The sequence below is a fragment of the Propithecus coquereli genome, unplaced genomic scaffold (genome assembly GCF_000956105.1).
Source record: "Propithecus coquereli isolate 6110/MARCELLA unplaced genomic scaffold, Pcoq_1.0 Scaffold459, whole genome shotgun sequence".
NCBI classification, from domain to species: domain Eukaryota; kingdom Metazoa; phylum Chordata; class Mammalia; order Primates; family Indriidae; genus Propithecus; species Propithecus coquereli.
The window spans coordinates 2,663,320-2,682,567 of NW_012150385.1; the positions used below are offsets into that span (position 1 = coordinate 2,663,320).

At 55.9% G+C, this 19,248-nt stretch overlaps 1 protein-coding gene across 2 annotated transcripts in view; it reads right to left on the reverse strand.

Moving 5' to 3' along the window:
* Positions 1–19,248, reverse strand: part of RGS12 (regulator of G-protein signaling 12) — a 139,730-nt gene that overhangs the window by 4,983 nt on the left and 115,499 nt on the right. The window contains exons 5-17 of one of the 2 annotated variants that reach the window (XM_012655057.1): positions 18,161–18,330; positions 17,474–17,566; positions 16,186–16,329; positions 15,158–15,337; positions 14,659–14,812; positions 13,001–13,077; positions 11,464–11,658; positions 11,039–11,112; positions 10,485–10,611; positions 8,535–8,631; positions 6,751–6,821; positions 6,276–6,429; positions 4,264–4,819 (exon numbers count right to left, since the gene is read on the reverse strand). In XM_012655057.1, the coding sequence (XP_012510511.1) occupies positions 4,264–4,819; positions 6,276–6,429; positions 6,751–6,821; positions 8,535–8,631; positions 10,485–10,611; positions 11,039–11,112; positions 11,464–11,658; positions 13,001–13,077; positions 14,659–14,812; positions 15,158–15,337; positions 16,186–16,329; positions 17,474–17,566; positions 18,161–18,330 (2,092 nt within the window). Of the gene's footprint in view, positions 1–3,068; positions 4,820–6,275; positions 6,430–6,750; positions 6,822–8,534; positions 8,632–10,484; positions 10,612–11,038; positions 11,113–11,463; positions 11,659–13,000; positions 13,078–14,658; positions 14,813–15,157; positions 15,338–16,185; positions 16,330–17,473; positions 17,567–18,160; positions 18,331–19,248 lie in introns of those variants that run through there. The other variant, XM_012655056.1, reaches the window with a different exon arrangement.

Sequence of the window (19,248 nt, forward strand, 5' to 3'; positions counted from 1 at the left end):
CTCTAGCCCGGGCAACACAGTGAGACTCTGCCTCAAAAAAAAAAAAAAAAAAGACCAAAGGGGCAGGGGTGGGGCTTGCTAGCCGCCGGGGCTCAGCCAGGACCCGAGTCCAGTCTCGAAGCATCTGGTCAGCAGTGACAGTGCCTGGAGAGGGGCTGCCTGGGGCCTGGGCTGCTGGGTGGGACAGGGGGCTGCTGGGGTCAGGCAGCGGAGGCTTGGCCCCTCCTGGCCCTCTCTGGGCCCTTCTGTTGTACGGAGGGACAGGCAGGTAGAGAGCCGAGGGTTCCAGATGTGCCCTCCTGGGGGCTCTTACCGGCTGAGCGCTCACTGCTGGGAGCAAAGTGCATGCAGTGTGGCGGCTGCCAGGGTCGCGGGTCAGAGCAGAAGGCGGCTCTGGACTGAGGTGCTCACCACAAATTCAGTTTCACAGATATGTTTTCCTCACTAGCAAAACACCTCCTTTAGGGCATAATCCCCACACCCTCCCCGAGGACGTGCAGAAATCTCACCTTCGCAGAACCGAGGGAGGGGGTCTCGGCGGCAAACGCATACCCTCCAGCTCCCACCCAGGTGGCCCGGGCGGGGACTGCTGGCAGACGCCTGCCCACCAGCTCCCGGTGTGTGTCGGAAACCGAACAGAGCAGGTTAGGAAGGCAGTCGGGAATTGTCATGGAAATAACCGTAAGCGCATGTTTTAAGACTGTGCCACTGAAGGAGCACTTTGCATTGGAACCGGGTTCTGGTTCTGTCTTTCTGAGTCGCTCTCCCTCGTGAACACAGAAACAAAGCTCTCCTGCTTGTGCCAAGAACTAACAACCGCCGTGAGGCAGGGCTTGCGCGTGGGAAGGCCGCCCCACCGCTCCCACCACGCGCCACGCGAGCATTCCGGAGAGTTCCCTCAGCTAGACACAGGTATGCACAAAATACGCCAGAGACACACATGCCACACAGATACACCACATGGATACACACAGTCACACACACGCACACGCCACATGGACACACCCCACGCACACACACACCACATGGATACACACAGCAGTCACACACATATGCATGCCACATGGATACAGCAGTCACACACACACGCACGCTACATGGACACACACCAGGCATACACATACATGCCACATGGATACACACCAGGCACACACACGTCACAGGGACACACACCAGGGACACACACACATGCCACATAGACATACACCAGGCGCACACACACATGCACATGGACACACACCAGGCACACACACACATGCCACATGGACATACACCAGGCACACACACACATGCACATGGACACACACCAGGCACACACACGCACACGGCACATGGACACACACCAGGCACACACACACATGCACATGGACACACACCAGGCACACACACACGTGCCACATGGACACACACCAGACACACACACACATGCACATGGACACACACCAGGGACACACACACATGCCACATGGACACACACCAGGCACACACACATGCCACATGGACACGCACCAGGCACACACACACACCACATGGACACACACCAGGCACACACATAGACACATGCCACATACACACACACCCCACCTCCAAGTGTCCTGGAGTCTTGTGAAGGGCTTTGACACATCTGTCATCTGATGTCCCCATCTACCTGTCAGACACGGAGGCTCAGAGAGGAGGGTCAGCAGGGCGGTCTGGCAGCACATCTGGAGGAATGGGCCTCCCCCCTGTCCTGGGCGGCCCCTCCCAGGGGAAGATGGGCCCAGAGGCTGGAGGGGCAGGGTGAGCAGTGCAGCCCTGGAGGGCTCCCTATTTCTGCCCAGCCATGGCTGTGGGTGGCTGGGTGCCCCGGGCACCCAGCCCCACGTATTCCTCTTGTAGGACAGTGGGTCCACAGCGGCTGCCGCATCGCTAAGAAATACTTCACAGCAGTTTTTGGAGCCACAGAGAGTGACTCTGGATGAATTCTGAACTTCTCAACCCTAAGAGGTGCAAGTTAGCACTTGGCCCAGGCTCTCCACTGCCCAGGAGTGGCAAAGATGCCCGCGGACTCTCGCGGACGGCTGCCTCCACTGCCCCACGCAGGCAGCTAATCACGGCTTATGCCATGACAGAAGCCCCCCATGCTTAGAAACCCTGAGGGCCGCCAGATTTAGCATCACGAACTGAGGTTTGAGAAAGTGAGATGCGCAAAGTCCCAAGGCTCTCCCCGCTGACTGGGGCGTCACCTCCAGGAGGACTGGGCAGGTTGTGGAGCCTACTACTGTTCAGCAGGAGCCACAGACCTATGACCTATGGCCAAAGGCCCTCCCACTGCCTTCTGCTGTGGTATCCTCCCAGGACAGGGCCCAAAGCCACAGGGCTTGGGGCTGGTGGGACCGTGGAACTGGTCCCGGCCATCCATGTTCAAGAGCAGCCGCCAGGGCTCGAGGAGGACGTGCTCCCTACGCAGACGGTGCCATGAGCACGCTAGGGACAGTTGGCAGAGGCCACCGGGCGTGGGTACCGCTGCCCACACTAACAGCCCTTGCTGGGTGGGAGAGCCCGATGCAGAGCCAGCCCCAGCAGCCCAGAGCTGGTGTGGCTGGGCGGGAGCTGAGAGGTGACGGCCCAGCCCCCAGTTTATGAGGAACAAACTGGACGACTGCAGTGTCACCAATTCTTCTGTTGTGGAAGCATCTGGAGGAAGGAGAGCCAGAGGCAGGCACAGACTGGAAGCCTGACCACGCCACGGCCCTGCGGGGATCCTGGCTGGAGAGGCCTGTGAGGGCCCCGGGAGGAGGTGCCCACCCGCTCCCAGCCCGTGCGCCGTGGAGTGCTGGCCGCTGCCACTGCTGTATGACCGCGCTTGGCGGGCACATACAAAGTGCTAGAGGATTTTATTGAGTGAAAGGTATATTTTTAGAAGCCAATATGTTAAGGTAAATTCATTTAATGTCCTAAAAATGTATAATATTTTCTCTAGCTTAAAATATTTCTATAGTTTTCTAAAGTGGAAAGAAATTTTGAAATGAAAAAGAAAAGTTTTAAACCAGTCCAGCGATGAGCTCTAGAGTTTATTACTCTCGAAAGAACACAGGCTCCAAACATAGGCGGGAGCTACACACAGGGGTCTACAGAGAAGAGCAGGAGGGGACAGGCAGCAGGGCAGAGGCGAGCAGAGCAGCATCCACGGACGGCCACAGCGCCTTGGGTTTCACATCCCGGCGCTCCTCCCCGGGAAAGGCACCGGGGAGCCCTCCACACAGCATGGGGCCTCCAAAGTGCCCAGATGTTACAGATACACAGGATGTACACAGAAAATGCCTTCCCTGGTTCCCTGTCGAGGTCTGGGCGACAGGCCCGACGACCTGATCCTGCAGCAGGACAGACTGCCATCAGCATCCTGCACCGGGACGGTGGGGCAGAGAGGGCAATCTCGCCACCCCCAATGGCAGGTCACAACCAGAAGTGCCCACACACCACTGAGCATGCTCTGACACACGCCCTGAGCAGCCCACCGTCTCTTGGGGGACAGCTGCACCGGCCCCAGCACCCGGGCTCCTGGAAGCAGCCCTGCCGGCTGCCGTTTAGGATGTGGGGAATCTCGCCCCAATTCCTAGTATTTGTGGCTCGTGGAAATCTCTCTGCTTCCAGACCACACTGTTCACCTTCACACACACTGAATTTCATGCTTCCACTGGGAGAAATGCCCGCGGCACGCTGGAGGTCAGGGCACACCACCAATGTAGCTCCGACTCCCTAATCTGGCACACCCTGCCCGGCCTGCGCAGCATGCTCTCCCCGTACACGGGCCCTGCGTCAGAGGCCCCGTCCTGCTCCGAGTCGCGGGGCTTCACTCACTCAAGACAAATTCTGTTTTTCAGTCTCGAGACTCGCACACTAAAAATGTTGGCTGTGCAGGTTTTGAAAGTAACACCGACATCTTCAGAAATCCCCAGGCCTTGCCTAGGAGTCTTACTGCCCCGGGGGCAGGCCCTGCCCATGCGTCACCCCTCCAAGGGCACGGTGGGGCGCGGCTGCGCTTGCCCTGAGCCGCTGTCTGATCCTCTTCATGATCAACCCTGACAAACTTGGGCCTTTCAGAATAGGCCAAGGATGCCCACAATAAATACGATACATGGGGGAGCATATGCTGTGGGGCCGCCTTGCTAAACCAAAGTGGCAGCTGGAAGCCACTTCCCACAGACGTTCTGTTGCACTGGACACTGAGCGGACCACACTGGCAGCAGCGGCGTGGGAAAGGGCTGGGTGGAGGGTCAGAACCCAGAGGTACCTGGTCGCGGAGGTCCAGGCGTGTCCTGGGGGGCAGGGGGTGGCGGCAGAAGCGTGCTGTTGGGGCTGCTGATGTGGGCCTCCCCCACCAGGGTCAGGTCAGCCCCCTGCCCATCCTCCACGGTCTGGATGTCCCCGGACTGTGCTTCCCACGACTGCCTCTTCCACATCTGTGCTGTGCCCTCCTGTGTGTGGGGGGTGGGGGACTGAGGGATGCAGAAGGGCCCGCTGGGAGACTTCTGCTCAGGCGGGGTCGTCCCAGAGGGGCCTGGGGGACTATGGGCCGAGCCCAGGCTGGTTGAGGGGCTGTCACTGCTGTCCTGGCCTGGCGCCCATCTTTCTTGGGGCGGGGATGCGTTCTCCCTGCCGCTGGTTGTCGCGGTTCTCCTGCTAATGGCCTGGGCTGTGGCCGGGGTGGAGAGGGTGAGCTCCGTGGAACCAGGAGGCAAACGAAGAAACTCTGGCAACACCAGGTCTTCCTTCCTCAGCAGCCCGCGTTGGTCATCTGCTCTGTTGCTCTGAGCTTTGGAAATGAGCTCAAAAAACTCTATTGGAAGAAAACCCACATTAACCATGTTTTAGAGAGTTTCACACTAACGGGTGTCACAGCAAAAAATTCACTCTCTAGAAAGCTCTGGTGGTGGGCTGTCTGTCCTGTGGTCCTGAACTAACGTCCTAGACTGCCTTCACCCAGGAACTAGAGCAGAAGCCCCCTGGGCTTCTAGCAGGATCTGTTTTCAGGAGTCAGAAGCAGCTGTGCACCTCCCTGAAAACTAAACTGCGTGAAGATCAGGCTCGAATAATCAAAAACCCTCCGCTTATGGTAACATGCTGATGGTGTTTTAGCAGGGTGCTGTCAGGCACCTCGGCCTGGGTTTCTTATTTAACACTTGGGACCCTTTTATACCTGAGTCCTGCCCCCTTCCTAGGATGGCGTAAAAGTGACCACAAGACTGAGGCCCGGCAGAGTCAGGTCCTAGCAGCGGCCGGGACCCCACGGCTGGAAGGCAGCACGGGAAGGAGCTCCGCCTTTGGCAGAGTGCTGTCCGCCGGCCTGCAAGGGGTCTGCTGCCGCCCAGTATCTGGAGAACCCTGTGAACCTCCGGCTGCCCCGCTGGCCCCTCCAGAACTCTTCTCTTCCTCACGTGGCTGGGTTCTTTATTGTAACTCAAGTTCACCATTCAAGGTCGACGGTGTCTAAATTGAGCTTTCTCTAGCATTTAAATTGCATTACTTGAGTTTTTAAACAACTACAAAGTCTAAAGTCTGAAATTTTGAAAGTTCTCAGAAATGCACAAGCTTCAAAGAGGGTGTGTGTTTTACTTCTGTTTGGTGGCCAACAAAGGCTGAAGGAGGCATGTTTTATAGTTTCACTGCGAGTCTGGACGCCACAGCAAGCCATGACAAGCCAGGCTGAGCAGCAAGTGCTCCCTGGATGAAAACGCAGGTCACAGTAGCAACTGGTAGCTTTGCTTCTACTTTCAGGGCTTCTCCTTGTGACAAGCTTTTGGAGGAAAAGGCACTTTCAGGAAAGGTCTCGTCTCAGTCTCCAGATCATCATCTCTCTGCTGTCCCTCCTGGGGCACAGGGACAGGAAGGACACTTTCCTCGGTGCTGCAGAGGCTGGCAGACCCGCCTCCTCCAGCCAGACACCAGCTGTGCCTCCCTCCATGAGAGCCGGAGGCCCTGGCTCACGTCAGGGCTTGGGCTGCGTAGAGGGGCAGGTTGCACCTGGGGGGCCTTGAGCACCTTTGTGCGGATAGAGCTGCAGGCCATGAGGGGGGCCTCCCTGACGCCTCCTAGGGCCCGGCTCTCAATCTGAAAATGGGGGTTTCAGTGAGGTTACACCCACAGCCCACAGACTGACCCGGGGAGAAGCATCCTCAGTGTGATGGGGACTGCGGCCACCCAGATGTCGACAGGCAGAGTAGGTCTTAATGACTATACTGGAAACTAAAAGTGCATTTACTAAAAAATGTGGAAGTTTTAAAAAGTACACATACCCTCTGCTTCGTCCAAATTAATTTTCTGATATTTTTTTTTCCCAATCTTTGCAATAGATTCTTCTCTCTTTGAAAGCCGGGGATCCCTAGCATTTTTTCCATTTTCTCCTTTTATTTTAATAGAATTAGACTTGCCTAGTGTTCTTTCCTCTCCCTGCATTAGAAGGAAAGCCAAAGTTCTACTTACATGTTAACACACGACAACACACAAGTCATCAGTTATAAACTAAAAAGCTCTGCGAGTAGAGACCGCGTTGAGAGAAACATGCACCACAGGCAAACCACGTGCAATGACGCAGCTCACAGAGAGCAGAGCGTGCAAGGCATGGTCCCCCAGGAGGAAGGAAAGCCCAAAGCCAGTTGTTTGCAGGGAAGGGGACGCCAGTGCCAGCAGGACGAAGGAGCCCCGGGGTGCAGAGAGCCGCGGGCTGCTGAGGGCAGAGGGCTGGCTGGGGCCAGGCGGGAGGGGAATTACCGTAGCCGAGTGGTTTCTGGAACTGGGATTGACGGCTGTGTTCTGTTTGGCCAGTGCACCTTTCTGTTTATCTGCGGGTCCCAAACACAAGGAGATACGCGTTATAATTATGGCGGCTCGCAAATGCACCTGAATAGTGAAATATCATCTGTTTCTACTGTCTTTGAGAGCAAAGCAGTAGAGAAGCCAGCAGGTACTTGCTACCCCTTCCCCCGAGGCACGCAGGGACCCCCAGTCCAGGACAAAAGGCACCTGCATACTGGGTTTGGGGCAGGAGACGCCCTGTGAGGGTGGTGTGAAGGCACAGTGGTCTCTCCGTAAACCTAACTGGGGATTTTTTGGAGGAGTGATGTTGAAGAGCTCACTTCATATACCATTTGGCATGAGTACTCCTTAGAAAGTAGAAGAGTCTCACATTTGTGACATATTTTCAAATCGGCCTATGTCCCACGTCAGGGCTCAGGCTGGCCTCTGCTGGCACTAAGGGTCCAAAGCCCACTTCTCTGGCTCGGATGCGGCTAGAGGAGGCCCAGTCCTGCCCTCCACAGCTCAGCAAACGTGCTGTGCACCCCCCTCAGCTCCACCAGAGGCCTCACCTGCGCACAAACACATCACAGGCCTGGCACCCTCAGACCCTGCAGGGAGGGGAAAGGACCCCCACACCCTCCTAACCCACCTGCCTGGGGTGATAGGTACAGCATTCTCTAGAGCAGAGGATGGAGGGGGCCTCCCCCGTGACAACATGGGGAGCAAGAACAAGGATTCTACCTGGAACGCATGCCCAGGTCACCCTCGGCATAGGCACATGACCCACACCACGCCCTGGGGGACTTTTCAGAAGGAGCCCTCAGAAACCACCTGGACCAGAGCCCTCACTGGGCTGACGTCCTGAAAAGGGAAGGGCAGCCCAAAGTCACCCAAGTGGCTCCTTACAAAGTGACCTTATCCACCAGATCGTAGGTGGCTTTCCCATCAGCTCTCTCCAGGAGAGACACTTCCCACAGCCCTGCCCCTGGACAGTCCTCTGGGCCACACCTTGGCCTGTCCCTGGTGGCAGCTACAGACAGGCCTCACCCCACCTGGCTTTAATAACCTTTCCTCGTGCACAGGTTCTTGTGCAACTGCTCTGAAGAGCAAAATGTACTCTGGAGGCACCAGCCCAGGCCGTGAGCCCAGCTCTGCAAGGGACTGGCCCTGCACAGGGCTCCGAGCTGCTGTCACCAACGTGGCGTGCAGGAAAGAGCTCTGAAAACCACCTGACTCACTGCACGAAAGGAACAGAACAAACCAAAACTACCAAGTGTGTGGTCTCAGCTCCTGCAGGGCCTGCGTCCTCACTTCCTGTTTCATGCCCAGAGTGAAGGGCACCAAATCAGGCACTGGGTGAGGGACCAGGAGGCCCAGACAGGGCTGCCAGGACCCCGGGGATTCCCATTTCCCTTTTGCGCAAGGACTGCACATCCTCGCAGGAAGAGAGCACCTTCCAGCACTAACATGCTCTGACGTGAGCATGTCAGAACCTCAGAGCAACCCAGGGTAGCGTGGGCAGGGACCATCACCCCTTTTCACAGCTGAGAAGACACATTTGGGGGGTCAATCTGCTCCTAGTCTCAGCCCCTCTGACACCCAGTTTGAGAAACACCACATTAAGCATCAAACCTTTGGCCCTGTTAGGGGTCCCAGGACCCCCAGTAAGGTCCTAACCGCTAGTGCCGGCTGAGATAGCAGTTGTGGGCAGCAGGTCTTGGGGGCCAGGCAACAGGCGGACGAGTAGTCAGGCTCACCTTTTCCTCTGGAAGGGTCCTTCTCCTCCAGGATGACCCGCTGTCCGTCCAGACTCGATATAGGGGCGCCGAGGTCCAGGGCCTCCTTCTCTCCACTCTAGGGCAGAGACGTACGCTGAAGCCCTTACCCAGACTGCCGCTTTGGGGAATAGCTGCGACGGCAGCTGAACAGAGACCCTGCCTAGGCTGGATGGAGGCAGACACGCGTGCCCTGGGATCAGCGGCCGACAAGGAGGGCCTGGGGCTCAGCCAGATGCTGCCACGAAGGCACAGGAATTCCAGACTCGCCTGCCAGACTGCAGGGTGCTGGTGCCCGAGGAGTCTTCCCACCAAGCCCTGCAGGACGGCTGCTGGCCCACACAGCCCAGGCGAGGACCCTGGGCAGAGTGATACTTCATGAACACCCAAAACACCTTCATCCACAAATTCAATGCTTTAAAATGTGTTAAAAATACTCTTAAATATTAATTTAAGTTGGCTTAACAGTCAATACCATCTAGAACCTGGATGGCAGCTCATCTAAAAAGCCCCCCACCAGCCCTCAGGCACTGCTCTGCGGTGAGCATGGAGAGCAAAACGTTCTCACTGGAAAACAAGGAGGCAAAGACGGCGGTTTCAGGAACGGGTCTAAGACCTAATCCTAATGAAGTGTCGCATCACTAGCTACAGAGCCGGAGTCCTTGTCCTGGGTAAGACTTCTCTCCTTCGGTGGAGAATCTTACTACTCATGTACCACCACTGTTTAAAAAAATAAATCTAAACTTGTCCTTTGGCATTTTAGATTACTTGTCAGTCAGGAAAACAACCAAAGTGCTCAAATGCCAAGTGGGGTGACATCGAGCTCCCCGAGGGCCCAGGTCCAGGCTGTGCCTGCGGCCCCAGTGAATGAGTGGACCCAGGCTCAGGTTCCTACCTCACTCGTGATGCTCCTGGGCACAGGTGGCCCACAGAACTCATCAGAGGGCCAGGAGGGTGTGTGCAAGGGAAAGCCCACCCACACCCACTCCACAAGAATTTCCACAACCCACCTCGGAGCCCGCCTGGCAGGGCCCTCGTGCAGCTGAACAAGCCTCGGCTCCCAGGGATGAGCTCCAACCACGGGCCCTACCCTGGCCCCAGTACCCCGTGAGCACACGGCCCCCACCCCATTCTACAGACAGGGAGGCTGAGACAGGGGCTTGGTGCTAGCTAGGGCTCTCCACCCAGCCATGGGGGATGAGCTTCGGGTTACCCTGGGAGCTGGTGCCAGTGAATAATTAAATAGGTTCCTCTCGTTCACTTCAAAGCTCTTGAGCAATGTTGAGGCCAGTTTCAAGGAAAATTAAAACCCTAAAAATACCTGGAATCACACTCCGATATTGCTGAGAAGGGAGACAGCATGGTGCCCATGGTTCTCAGCCACGGCTCACAGCTGGGCTCCGGGACCCCTGCTGCTTCAGAAATGCCCCGGAACTGGGGCTGCCCAAGGCCTGCCTTCCTTCCCCCACAGTGTTCCTCGTTCCCTTCTTAACCTCCTTCACATAACCAAGGGGCGGCTAGGCTTGCAAATGCCAGTTCTGAGTTTTCAGTGACAAAGCGCAGATGAGAATCAGGAGTCACCAGCCCAGGCCCCGCCCCGAGGCACCAGTGTGCAGTGGGGCGGGTGCCATCAGCCCTGCCATCTGACCAGACGTGCAAGTGGTGGGGCTACTTCAGGTGGGTTGTTGGTTTGCTTCTTGTTTCCCTGGACCAAAACCACATCGCAAATATCGACTGTTTTTGGAATGACCAAAGTACAAAAAAACGATGATCAAGTTTCTGCTCCACGGAATGAGAACTGGGGCGCAGGGCCAGGTCCGCTGACCCAGGAGAGGGCTGCGCAGGGCTGCGAGGGTGAGGCTCCGCCCCGGCTCACCTTTGTGAGTGGCACAGAGCTTCCTGCCACTCGCCCAGCACAGGGGAGACACTCACCAGCCTCACCAGCAGGCTGCCGAGGTCCAGGCCGTACTTGGCCACGACAGGCCGCAGCACCTCTGTGACAGGCTTGGTGGGCTTGGCCTTGAGTCCCACCGACCGGTTAATGGGAACGAGGTCCAGCCTGGGGGCACAAAATATTCACTACAGACACACGTCCATCCCCACTGGAAGGCCCGTCCCGAGAGCAGAGCCCCATGAGCAGCCCTCAGTGCCTTGGCGCCCACCCATCCCGCCAGCCTCTGTGTGTAAAGTGCCCTCCTCCGTGGGGAGCCGTCTGCAAAGGGCTCTTCTGGGAGTGACAGCAGCCGAGCAGGGGATGTGGCCGCCCCCTTCCCAGCACAGGCAGAGCCCAGCAGAGCAGCCCTTCCCTGCTGTGGCCTCAGGCTGTGCCCACCAGCCTGGGCAGGAAGGCTTCCCTTCTCACCCTGGCCACTGACGTGCCTTCACAGCCCCTCACAGAACCAGCATGTGTCTACTCCCTAAAAGCAAAGAGACAACACGGGGGGCTCTGGGACCTCCCATAAATGACAACTCTGGTTTTCTCTTACCGAAACAAAGTGCGCTTTTCCAGGCGCAGGTCTCTTGACTCCAAAATGCTACTGTCTTGATGCAGCACCAGAGGCTTTGGAACAAAGAGACCAAAATTAAAGTGGGAACAAGAAGCACCCCCTGAAGTGTGGAACAATGTGCAATGGGTGCAGCTGTGCAGAACAAAAGAGAAGCTCAAAAATAGCCCATCCACAGAGGAAGCATCGCTCTCCAAACACCACTCCGACTCCAGCATGCAAAGTGCTCCCAGCAGCGTCACTGAATTCAGATAACCCAGCTTCCAGCAAACACGCTAAGTGAGGAATGCGGGACAGAGACCCGCATGAGGAGTCAGCTAGCCAAGAGGAGAAGCAGCGGGCAGGCTGCTGTCCGACAAGACCAGTTCCCCAGCCAAGTGGCCGTGAGGGTCTGGGGAGCTTGGTACCTTGTCCCCGCCCACCAGGAAGAGGTCCACGGCGGCCCCGTTGATGCCGTGCCGCTCGCACAGTCCAGACAGGATCTCCTTGATGGAGAAGCCCGACTTGACGGCCACCACGCAGGACGTCCCGTCTGGGAGGAGGATGCAGCAGTGCTTGGCGGCCTTGTCCTTCTCGGGCACCAGGGTCCTGCAGGCCTCCGACTGGGGCAGGGAGACAAACGGCTGTGCGTTTCACGAGGCGGGCGACCCCTGAGGCAGTGCGGCCAGCCCCAGCCTGCATGTGCCTACAGAGGCCAGACAGCCTTGCCTCTCTGTCCCACCTGCAGCTCCTCATGTGCAAAAGGCTCAGGATCAATCTGCACAGTGGCTTTGCACAAAGAGCTGACTAAGTGTTGGGTTTTCTAAGGTAACACTGAGCAACCACCTTCCTCTAACTGTGGGCCCTGAACGTACTTTACAACACCTTTTGGTCTGAGCGTGACCAACCATCCTGTACCCTCCGACCTGCTCCTTGAGGACGAGACACCGCCTAGGGTCTCTGAGTCATATCATATCCTCTCTGCAAACAGCTCCCTGTGACATTTTGCTGAGGTAAACCCTGTCTAGATTGTCATTTCATTGTCACTATCTCCTCCTGATGGTCTGAAAACCTCTTTCCCCAAAGTGTTATTTCAGAAGCTAGTTTGTAGACCGGTTGCAAAAATGGCCCCAAGTATCCCCTTCCCTGTGCCTGAGCCTCTCACTACCCAGCTCTGCAGCTCCTCCCCAGGAGCTGGGGCTGCCCCTGCAGCCCCGGCCTGGCTGACAGAAGGAGCTTGGTGGCCACGTACAGCTGGAAGCCTGGGCCCCTGCAGGCCAGCACGCTCTGCACAGAAACAAGGGGACTGGCGGCTGGAGACCCAGCCTGCAGTCCAGTGAGGGCCAGGGGTGAGTGAGGTCACCTGGGACCGCTGGCCCCGCTGACATGCCAGGTAGGCAGGGACACTCAGGCACAGTCAGTTGAGGTTGGCGGACCACCCGCTGGTCCGCAGGCTTACGCAATCATAAATGGCTCCTTTTTTAGCCATCAAGTTTGGGAGGGATAGTAATTAGGCAGCAACAGCAAACTGACATGTGGTAAATCCTTACAGTTTGAAATGTTACTTGGCAAAACTGAAGAAGAAATAATATTCTACGTTGATTGCTGCTTGACACTTTCAAATGACTAGGATGCTGGCAACCAGTAAGGTTTTCCAAAATTCAAATCAGACAACAGCTAACAGACCAACAGACCCTGCTGCACCTGCCCACCTCCCCTCATCTAAGGTAACTGGGACCAGAACAAGCAGCAACACACGTGATTCACAGGCATGAGAGGAGAGACAGCAGGCCAGGCCCGCACCCTGGACAGGCTGTGCACTCAGCCACTATGCCCGGGCCCATGCCCAAGCCACGCGCCCCTTCACTAAATGAAAGTTGGTTGTGTAACGTGAGACACAGGCTTCCCCAGTCAGGAGTCAGCACAGCCCTGCGGCCCTCGGGACAAGGGGAGGCAGCAACTCACCAGGTCCAGGCTCCCTGCAGAGGACATAGAGCCCTGGGACTCTCGGCGGCACGGGCCTCCGTTGGCGAGGATGGGGTCTTGATGGGAAGACATAGTGCCTCAGATGACTCCAAAGTGGTAGCTTCACTTTTCCTCACTTGAGACAGAAGTCCCATTTGTCTGGCCCCACCTCCCAGCCCCTGCTCCCTTTAGGCGGAACGGACAGACGTGCAGACGAAAGACAGACATAAGGAAGCTGTTCCCAGGCACTGCTGTGCCTCACTTGGACGCGTCTTCCTACCCTGCAGGGGTGAGGGCGGCCCCACCCCGCACCAGGCGCCACTCTCTGCCCTGCCCCTGCCACATCCCGGCTCCGGCACTGCGCTCTGCCGGTGGCAGGCACCACCAGACAGCAGTGCGCAGCACCAACTCCAGTAAGTGTCCTGGGCAGGCCTGACTTTCCTTCATTCAATCTGGAATTTGTATCTCAAACTGCAGTTTCTGGGCCTAAAGAAAACCGTCCCCCTGTGGACAGCAGCAAATGTTTCCAGTGGGTTGCTGCATCTTTACCAACAATCCAGTTCATGTCCTTTTCCTTGAAGTCCTAAAGTGAGCTAACAATCACCAACTGTCATTAACTTACACTCACTCTATAATCTTAGGCTAATCTAAAAATCATGAAAATTCTGGCCAAAAGGACTTTTGAAAACACAGGCCTTACTCCCAAATCACGCTGCTACACACGGGCTCCAGGGGTGGCCGGGGTGGGGCTAAGACAGTGGCTCCCGGTACTCCCGGCCTCCCCAACCACCACCCACCTCCTCAAAGGGATGGATTCCCAGGCTCCACCCTGGGCCAGACTCAGAACTTCTGAATTCTGGGGCACCCTCTGCAATCAGGGCTTTAAAAGCCCCTTCAGACGGCTGTCTAAAGACCTGCAGCCTGTGACGGGGATCTGCTCTGGTGGGCAGAACAATGGGGCTAACGCTCCCCCACCTCCCAGGTACTCGGGAGGCCCTGCCCCATCTCCTAACACGCTGTGTGTGCCCCACGTGGCCTCTCAGGAAGGTGGGTTCCTCAACTCCCAGCTGCCCTTGTTTTGAAAAGGACACCCACAGCATGGCCAGAAGCTTGGGGACCCTGCGCCAGGCCCGAGCCTCCTTCTGTAAATTGGCACGATGCCCACTGTGCAGGCAGCACCATGGCGCCCCCTCACTCACCTCCCTCAGGTTCACCCGGCTTGTGCTCGCTGAATCATGGTCACTGCCTGACTTCAACTTGGGGACCACAGGTTTAGTGCAAGTCCCTCACTGTTAGGCAGGACACTCATTTCTGAAAATAATCCCTTTCTCGAAAATCTCTAGGGAAGAAAATCCTTCCCAACTCTCTCCTATGTGCTTTCCAGTCCCTGGCATAGAACGGCTTCCTCCTCCTCTGCCTCAAGCGTGGAACATGTCCACTCCCTCTGCCCTACTACCTGCTGCCAGTAGCCCACCAAGGGCAGGAGGGGCAGGAATGCCCCGAGCCCCTCGGCTGGCACCCTGGGAGGGCGGGACTCCCAGAACATTTCCTCATTCCTCAAAAGCTTCCTCAAGCCGCCCACCTCACGCTGCACACCATGGCCACGGCCCCGCAGCCTGTGACGGGACAACGCAGCCCACACAGGCAGCACAACAAACCGTTTGGAAGGTCACCATGTTCCTTCTTCTTCTGGGACCTCCCGGTGCTCCTACTCCTTGACCAAGAGAAAAACGCGCCTTTCCGTTTCTTCTCACTGTCCTCCTCCGCCAGCTCTTCGTTCAGGGACCTTCCTGATTTTGATTTTCCACTCAACTGTCAGCAAACGGAAACCTTGGTTAAAACAACGTAATGTTATTTTACTATTATATGAAATGCACGAGGAGACGGAATAGTGAGCAGTCACGTGAGTACTCTAGGGAATGACATCCAATAGGCCAGGAGTGCAGCCCTGACAGGACTCCAGACACAGTGGCTAGAACCTTCCAGCACTGAGAGCCCCAGCACGAGGCCAGCCTGGATGTCTGTGTGCTGGGTATGTCTCTCATCTGCTGCTGGTGAAAGAACATGCAGACACAGCCTCTATCTCCGGCCCCTGGGAGAGCTCTCATGGGATGAAACACACCCAGCAGTGACCTGAGCCGGCCGGGGGAGGGGCACCTTTTTTGGCGTGGACATGCTGGAGTGGTCCGAGCCGAGGCTGTGCTTAGACACCGGGCTGCTGGGGGCCTGCTGTGAGTCCGGGAGGGCACGGCCTTCCACCTCCGCCAGGATGCACTCCTGGTACAGCTGGGATTTCAGAAAGCGCGTGTAGCTGTCAAACTTCATCAGGTTGAAAATCTGGGGATGAATACAATGCAACACGGCTGGAGAAGCAACCCAGTGCTTGGCCTGAAGGCCAAGGCCATGTGAGGGACCTGCAGACACCAGAGGGCCTCCTACCCTGAGAGGACATCACTTCCACCCATCTTCCCACCCACCGCCCCAGAGTATGTTGGAGATATTTTCCAGTGTCCCCTCATGTCTGATTGTTCTTTCTTCCAACAAACTACTCTCCAAATCAGCAAACTGCAATGACTTCTATAAAGCCAGCACCACAAGCAGACTCAGGGCAGCCACTCCTGGAGAACCTTGTTTTAAGTAAGAATGAAACCAAAACCAACTGGAAATCTAACAGAGTGAGAACTGCCTTGAACATACCTTCTTCAAATTTTTTTAAAAACACTATTCATATGACTTAGCAACAGAGTGGCCTCTGAAAAGGCCAGCGAAACATGGGCTCTAAGTAACAGTGGGTTATTTATTCTTCATCATAGTGATGTCCAAAACTTAAAAAAATTCAAACACACATATATCATCACTCGAGAATATGTGACTTTGCACAAGTGCATGTGCACACATGTGAAAGTGCAAAGAGCAAGTGCACGTGTGTATACATGTGATTTTGCACAAGTGCACATGTGTGTACATTCACATGTGAATGTGTAAACCACCAGGTCACCTGCAGAGAGGCCAAGAGTAGCTCAGGACTTCTAATTTCACGGCCCTACTGAAATCCCCAAGTTCCGTCTGTGTTCTCCTGAGACACATCTGTGTCAGGCGGCAGCTCTCCTCTCCATCTGGAGGCCGTCTGAGAGCCCAAGCTTCAGCTGGGATTCCCCTTAAGAAACCGCGGCACAGGGAGGTACCTGGAGCTGCTGCTCCTTGAACATGTCCGGGTGAGGCGCGTTGAGAATGTCGTCCGCCAGCTGGGCCTGGCTGTCAATGTTAACGGGGGTGGTGGCTTTGCTGCACAGAAATTTACTGAAAATCTCCCGGGCCCTGTAGGAAAGCTGAAAGGTGAAAATGTCTGAGCAGGCATGTGGACATCAGGCTTCTTCTACACATGTGTTTTCTGGGCCAGGCGCAGTGGCTCACGCCTATAATCCTAGCACTCTGGGAATCCAAGGTGGGAGGATCGCTTGAGCTCAGGAGTTCGAGACCAGCCTGAGCAAGAGTGAGACCCCGTCTCTACTAAAAATAGAACAATTAGCCAAGTGTGGTAGTGTCTGTAGTCCCAGTTACTTGGGAGGCTGAGGCAGGAGGATCACTTGAGCCCAGGAGTTGGAGGCTGCAATGAGCTATGACGACTCCACTGTACTCTACCCAGGTGACAGAGCAAGACCCTTTCTCAACAACAACAACAACAAAAAGAGGAAACGTGGGTTTTCTACTTATTTTGCTGCCATATTCCAAAGGCCTGGCACAGCTCCAGGCACCGGAGGTGTATTTCCATGGGCCACAATAAACATTTCTTGCTCCAATAAATAAAAGTACAAGCCAGTAAGAAACTTCACTGAACTGGCTCCTCTATAATTCTTTAAGTGGATGCTTTAACCGTTCCAAAGACTGGGGCAACGCTACCCCTAGGTGTGGCAAGTGCGTACATTTGGTATTTCTGCGAGGTGGTCCCCACTTAGCAAAGAGGGCATGCAGGAGAGCAAAGTCCCCGAGTGTGCCGAGCTGATGCAAGAGGCCCCAGCCCTGAGTGTGGTCGTTCACCCAAGAGGAGCAGGACATGACGCCGCAGGCTGCAACCCAGCCAAGTGTCCTCCCAGGCCCATGCCCCATGACCACGTGGCATGTGAGGGGAGCTGAGAAAACCCACATTCTTAGGAAGCTCTTCTGCCTCGGATTTTATTTAGGTTTCCCTTTAGACACACATTCCCTCTTCTTAATTTCAACACGTTGAGTGGCAACACATTGCTGATGAAAAGTTGTGTGGCTAAAGGCATTTGTACAAACTATGTTTAGGCAAAATTAAATATCATGTATATATAAAAATTTATTCTGAAAAAGAAATGACATTTTCAAACCATGTGAAAATATTTTTACACCAACTTTTCAAACTGGACTAGATGTTAATCATATGCTAAACTGACCTATAGTGAAGCCACACTGCTGTAATCTCCACTTCCTAGGCATGAAGAAATTTACCTCTTTTTTGTCGTGTGCAGGAACATGATTAAAATATTCACAGGCCTGCCAGAATAAAATGTTTTCTTCACTGAATTCTTTCCTTAGAAAATCCTAAGAAAAACAGCATTAATTAACATAGACAGAAAGACCAATGGAAGAAAAGTTGGCAGCTACTCTACGAGACTGTCCTCTCTGCAAGGTGATCATTTCTTTACTCCTCTTCTCTTATTTTTACCTTCTACAGAAACCACAAGGTTACAAACTCCTCTCGATGCTTCACCCGAGGGCCTAGAAAGATAAACTAAAGATGCCCAACACTTTAAGGACCACCGCTCTGGCATTCAAGCTGTTTTCTTGACAGCTAAACATTTCTTTCCAGCAGCTGGAGCTGGCAGCACACATCTGGCTTCGCCGTTTACTGGAAGCCCTGGTGCCTGCGGCAGAGTGCTGTCAGGCAGAGCACGGGAAGAGTCAAGGGTTCTCCCCGGGGGACGGGCTGAGGAGGCAGGGCTGAGCCCAGGCTCGCTGAGCCCACCCTGGCTCGGCCCTGCGGGGAGGGGGAGACACCTGCACTGAGCTACTCAGGGCCTGTGGCTGACCTGCAGGGGTGCTGCTGTCTTTGGGGTGGGCAACGGATCCTGCTCAAGCAACCTCAGCGAAGAGCGCAGACCTCCCCTGCCAGCCCCCAGGCTCTTCCCCACTCACAGAGAAGTAGTGAACACCAAGGGGGTCCTGCAGCAGACGCTCGAAGGACACGGCCCAGCTGGCAACCCTCCTCTCACGCAGGCGCCGGCAGCTCTGCACGCTGGGGAGGCTGGCATTGCTGCTCAGGCTGTTGTTGCTCACGCAGTCCTTCAGGTCAGCGCCAGTCAACTCTGCGGGACCAGCACAGACGGCACCTGCACCCCCGCCCTCCTGTGGGCTCTTCCGGGGCCCGGCACCAAGCTCTGTTCTCTACAGCACTCCGCTCCCCCGCTCAGTCCACAGGCACACTGCACACTGGTGACAGCCAGTGCATCCCAGACGCAGGGCAGGGCATCGAACAAAACAGACCCAGCCTCGTGTGGCTCCACACACACAGTGCACACAAGTTGACACAACACTCTAAAGCTCACATACGTGCACACTCGCAACACACACGCGCATACGCACCCGAACAGTAACAAACTGCAGCCACGGGGATAAACAGAAAAGGACATAACCTTAAACAAAAACGTGCACGCACACAGCAGTAAGAACCAGACACCGTAACTGCACGCAAGGGTGGTTTCACAACGTGCTGCAGAGCAAAAGCAGCCGGACAGGGCGCCGCGCACTCCCTGTGTGTAAGGTCCCAGGAGGTGCCACAGGCCGGCATGGGTGCGTTCAGGGAGGAGCATGCGGAGTCCACAGGGCAGGAGCTCACCTTCGCAACGGAGCACGCACCCTGGTGCCTGTGCCCTTCCTGATGCAGAAGGTTCAGGCACAGTGTCCACGTTTGAGTATGTAGCTACACACGTTAACTCGACAGCTCACGCAGGTGACTCTGATGTGGAACATGTCACAACAGGCGCCCCAGGAGGCCAGCTCCTGAGGTGTCCACTAACGAGCCTTTGGCTCCCAGGATCTTCTAAGCAAGCTCCCAAGCAAGGGGAGGCACCTAGGAAACCCGTCTGTCACCCTTGTCCCCTGGTGTGAGCAGTGTCGTGGGGGTCCCCACCCCCAAGTAGGCAGCCTGGCCACTGAGCCTGAGAGGAAGGGCACAGGCCAGAGTGAGCCGTGGCTCTGGGAACACTGCACGTTCCGCAGACGCA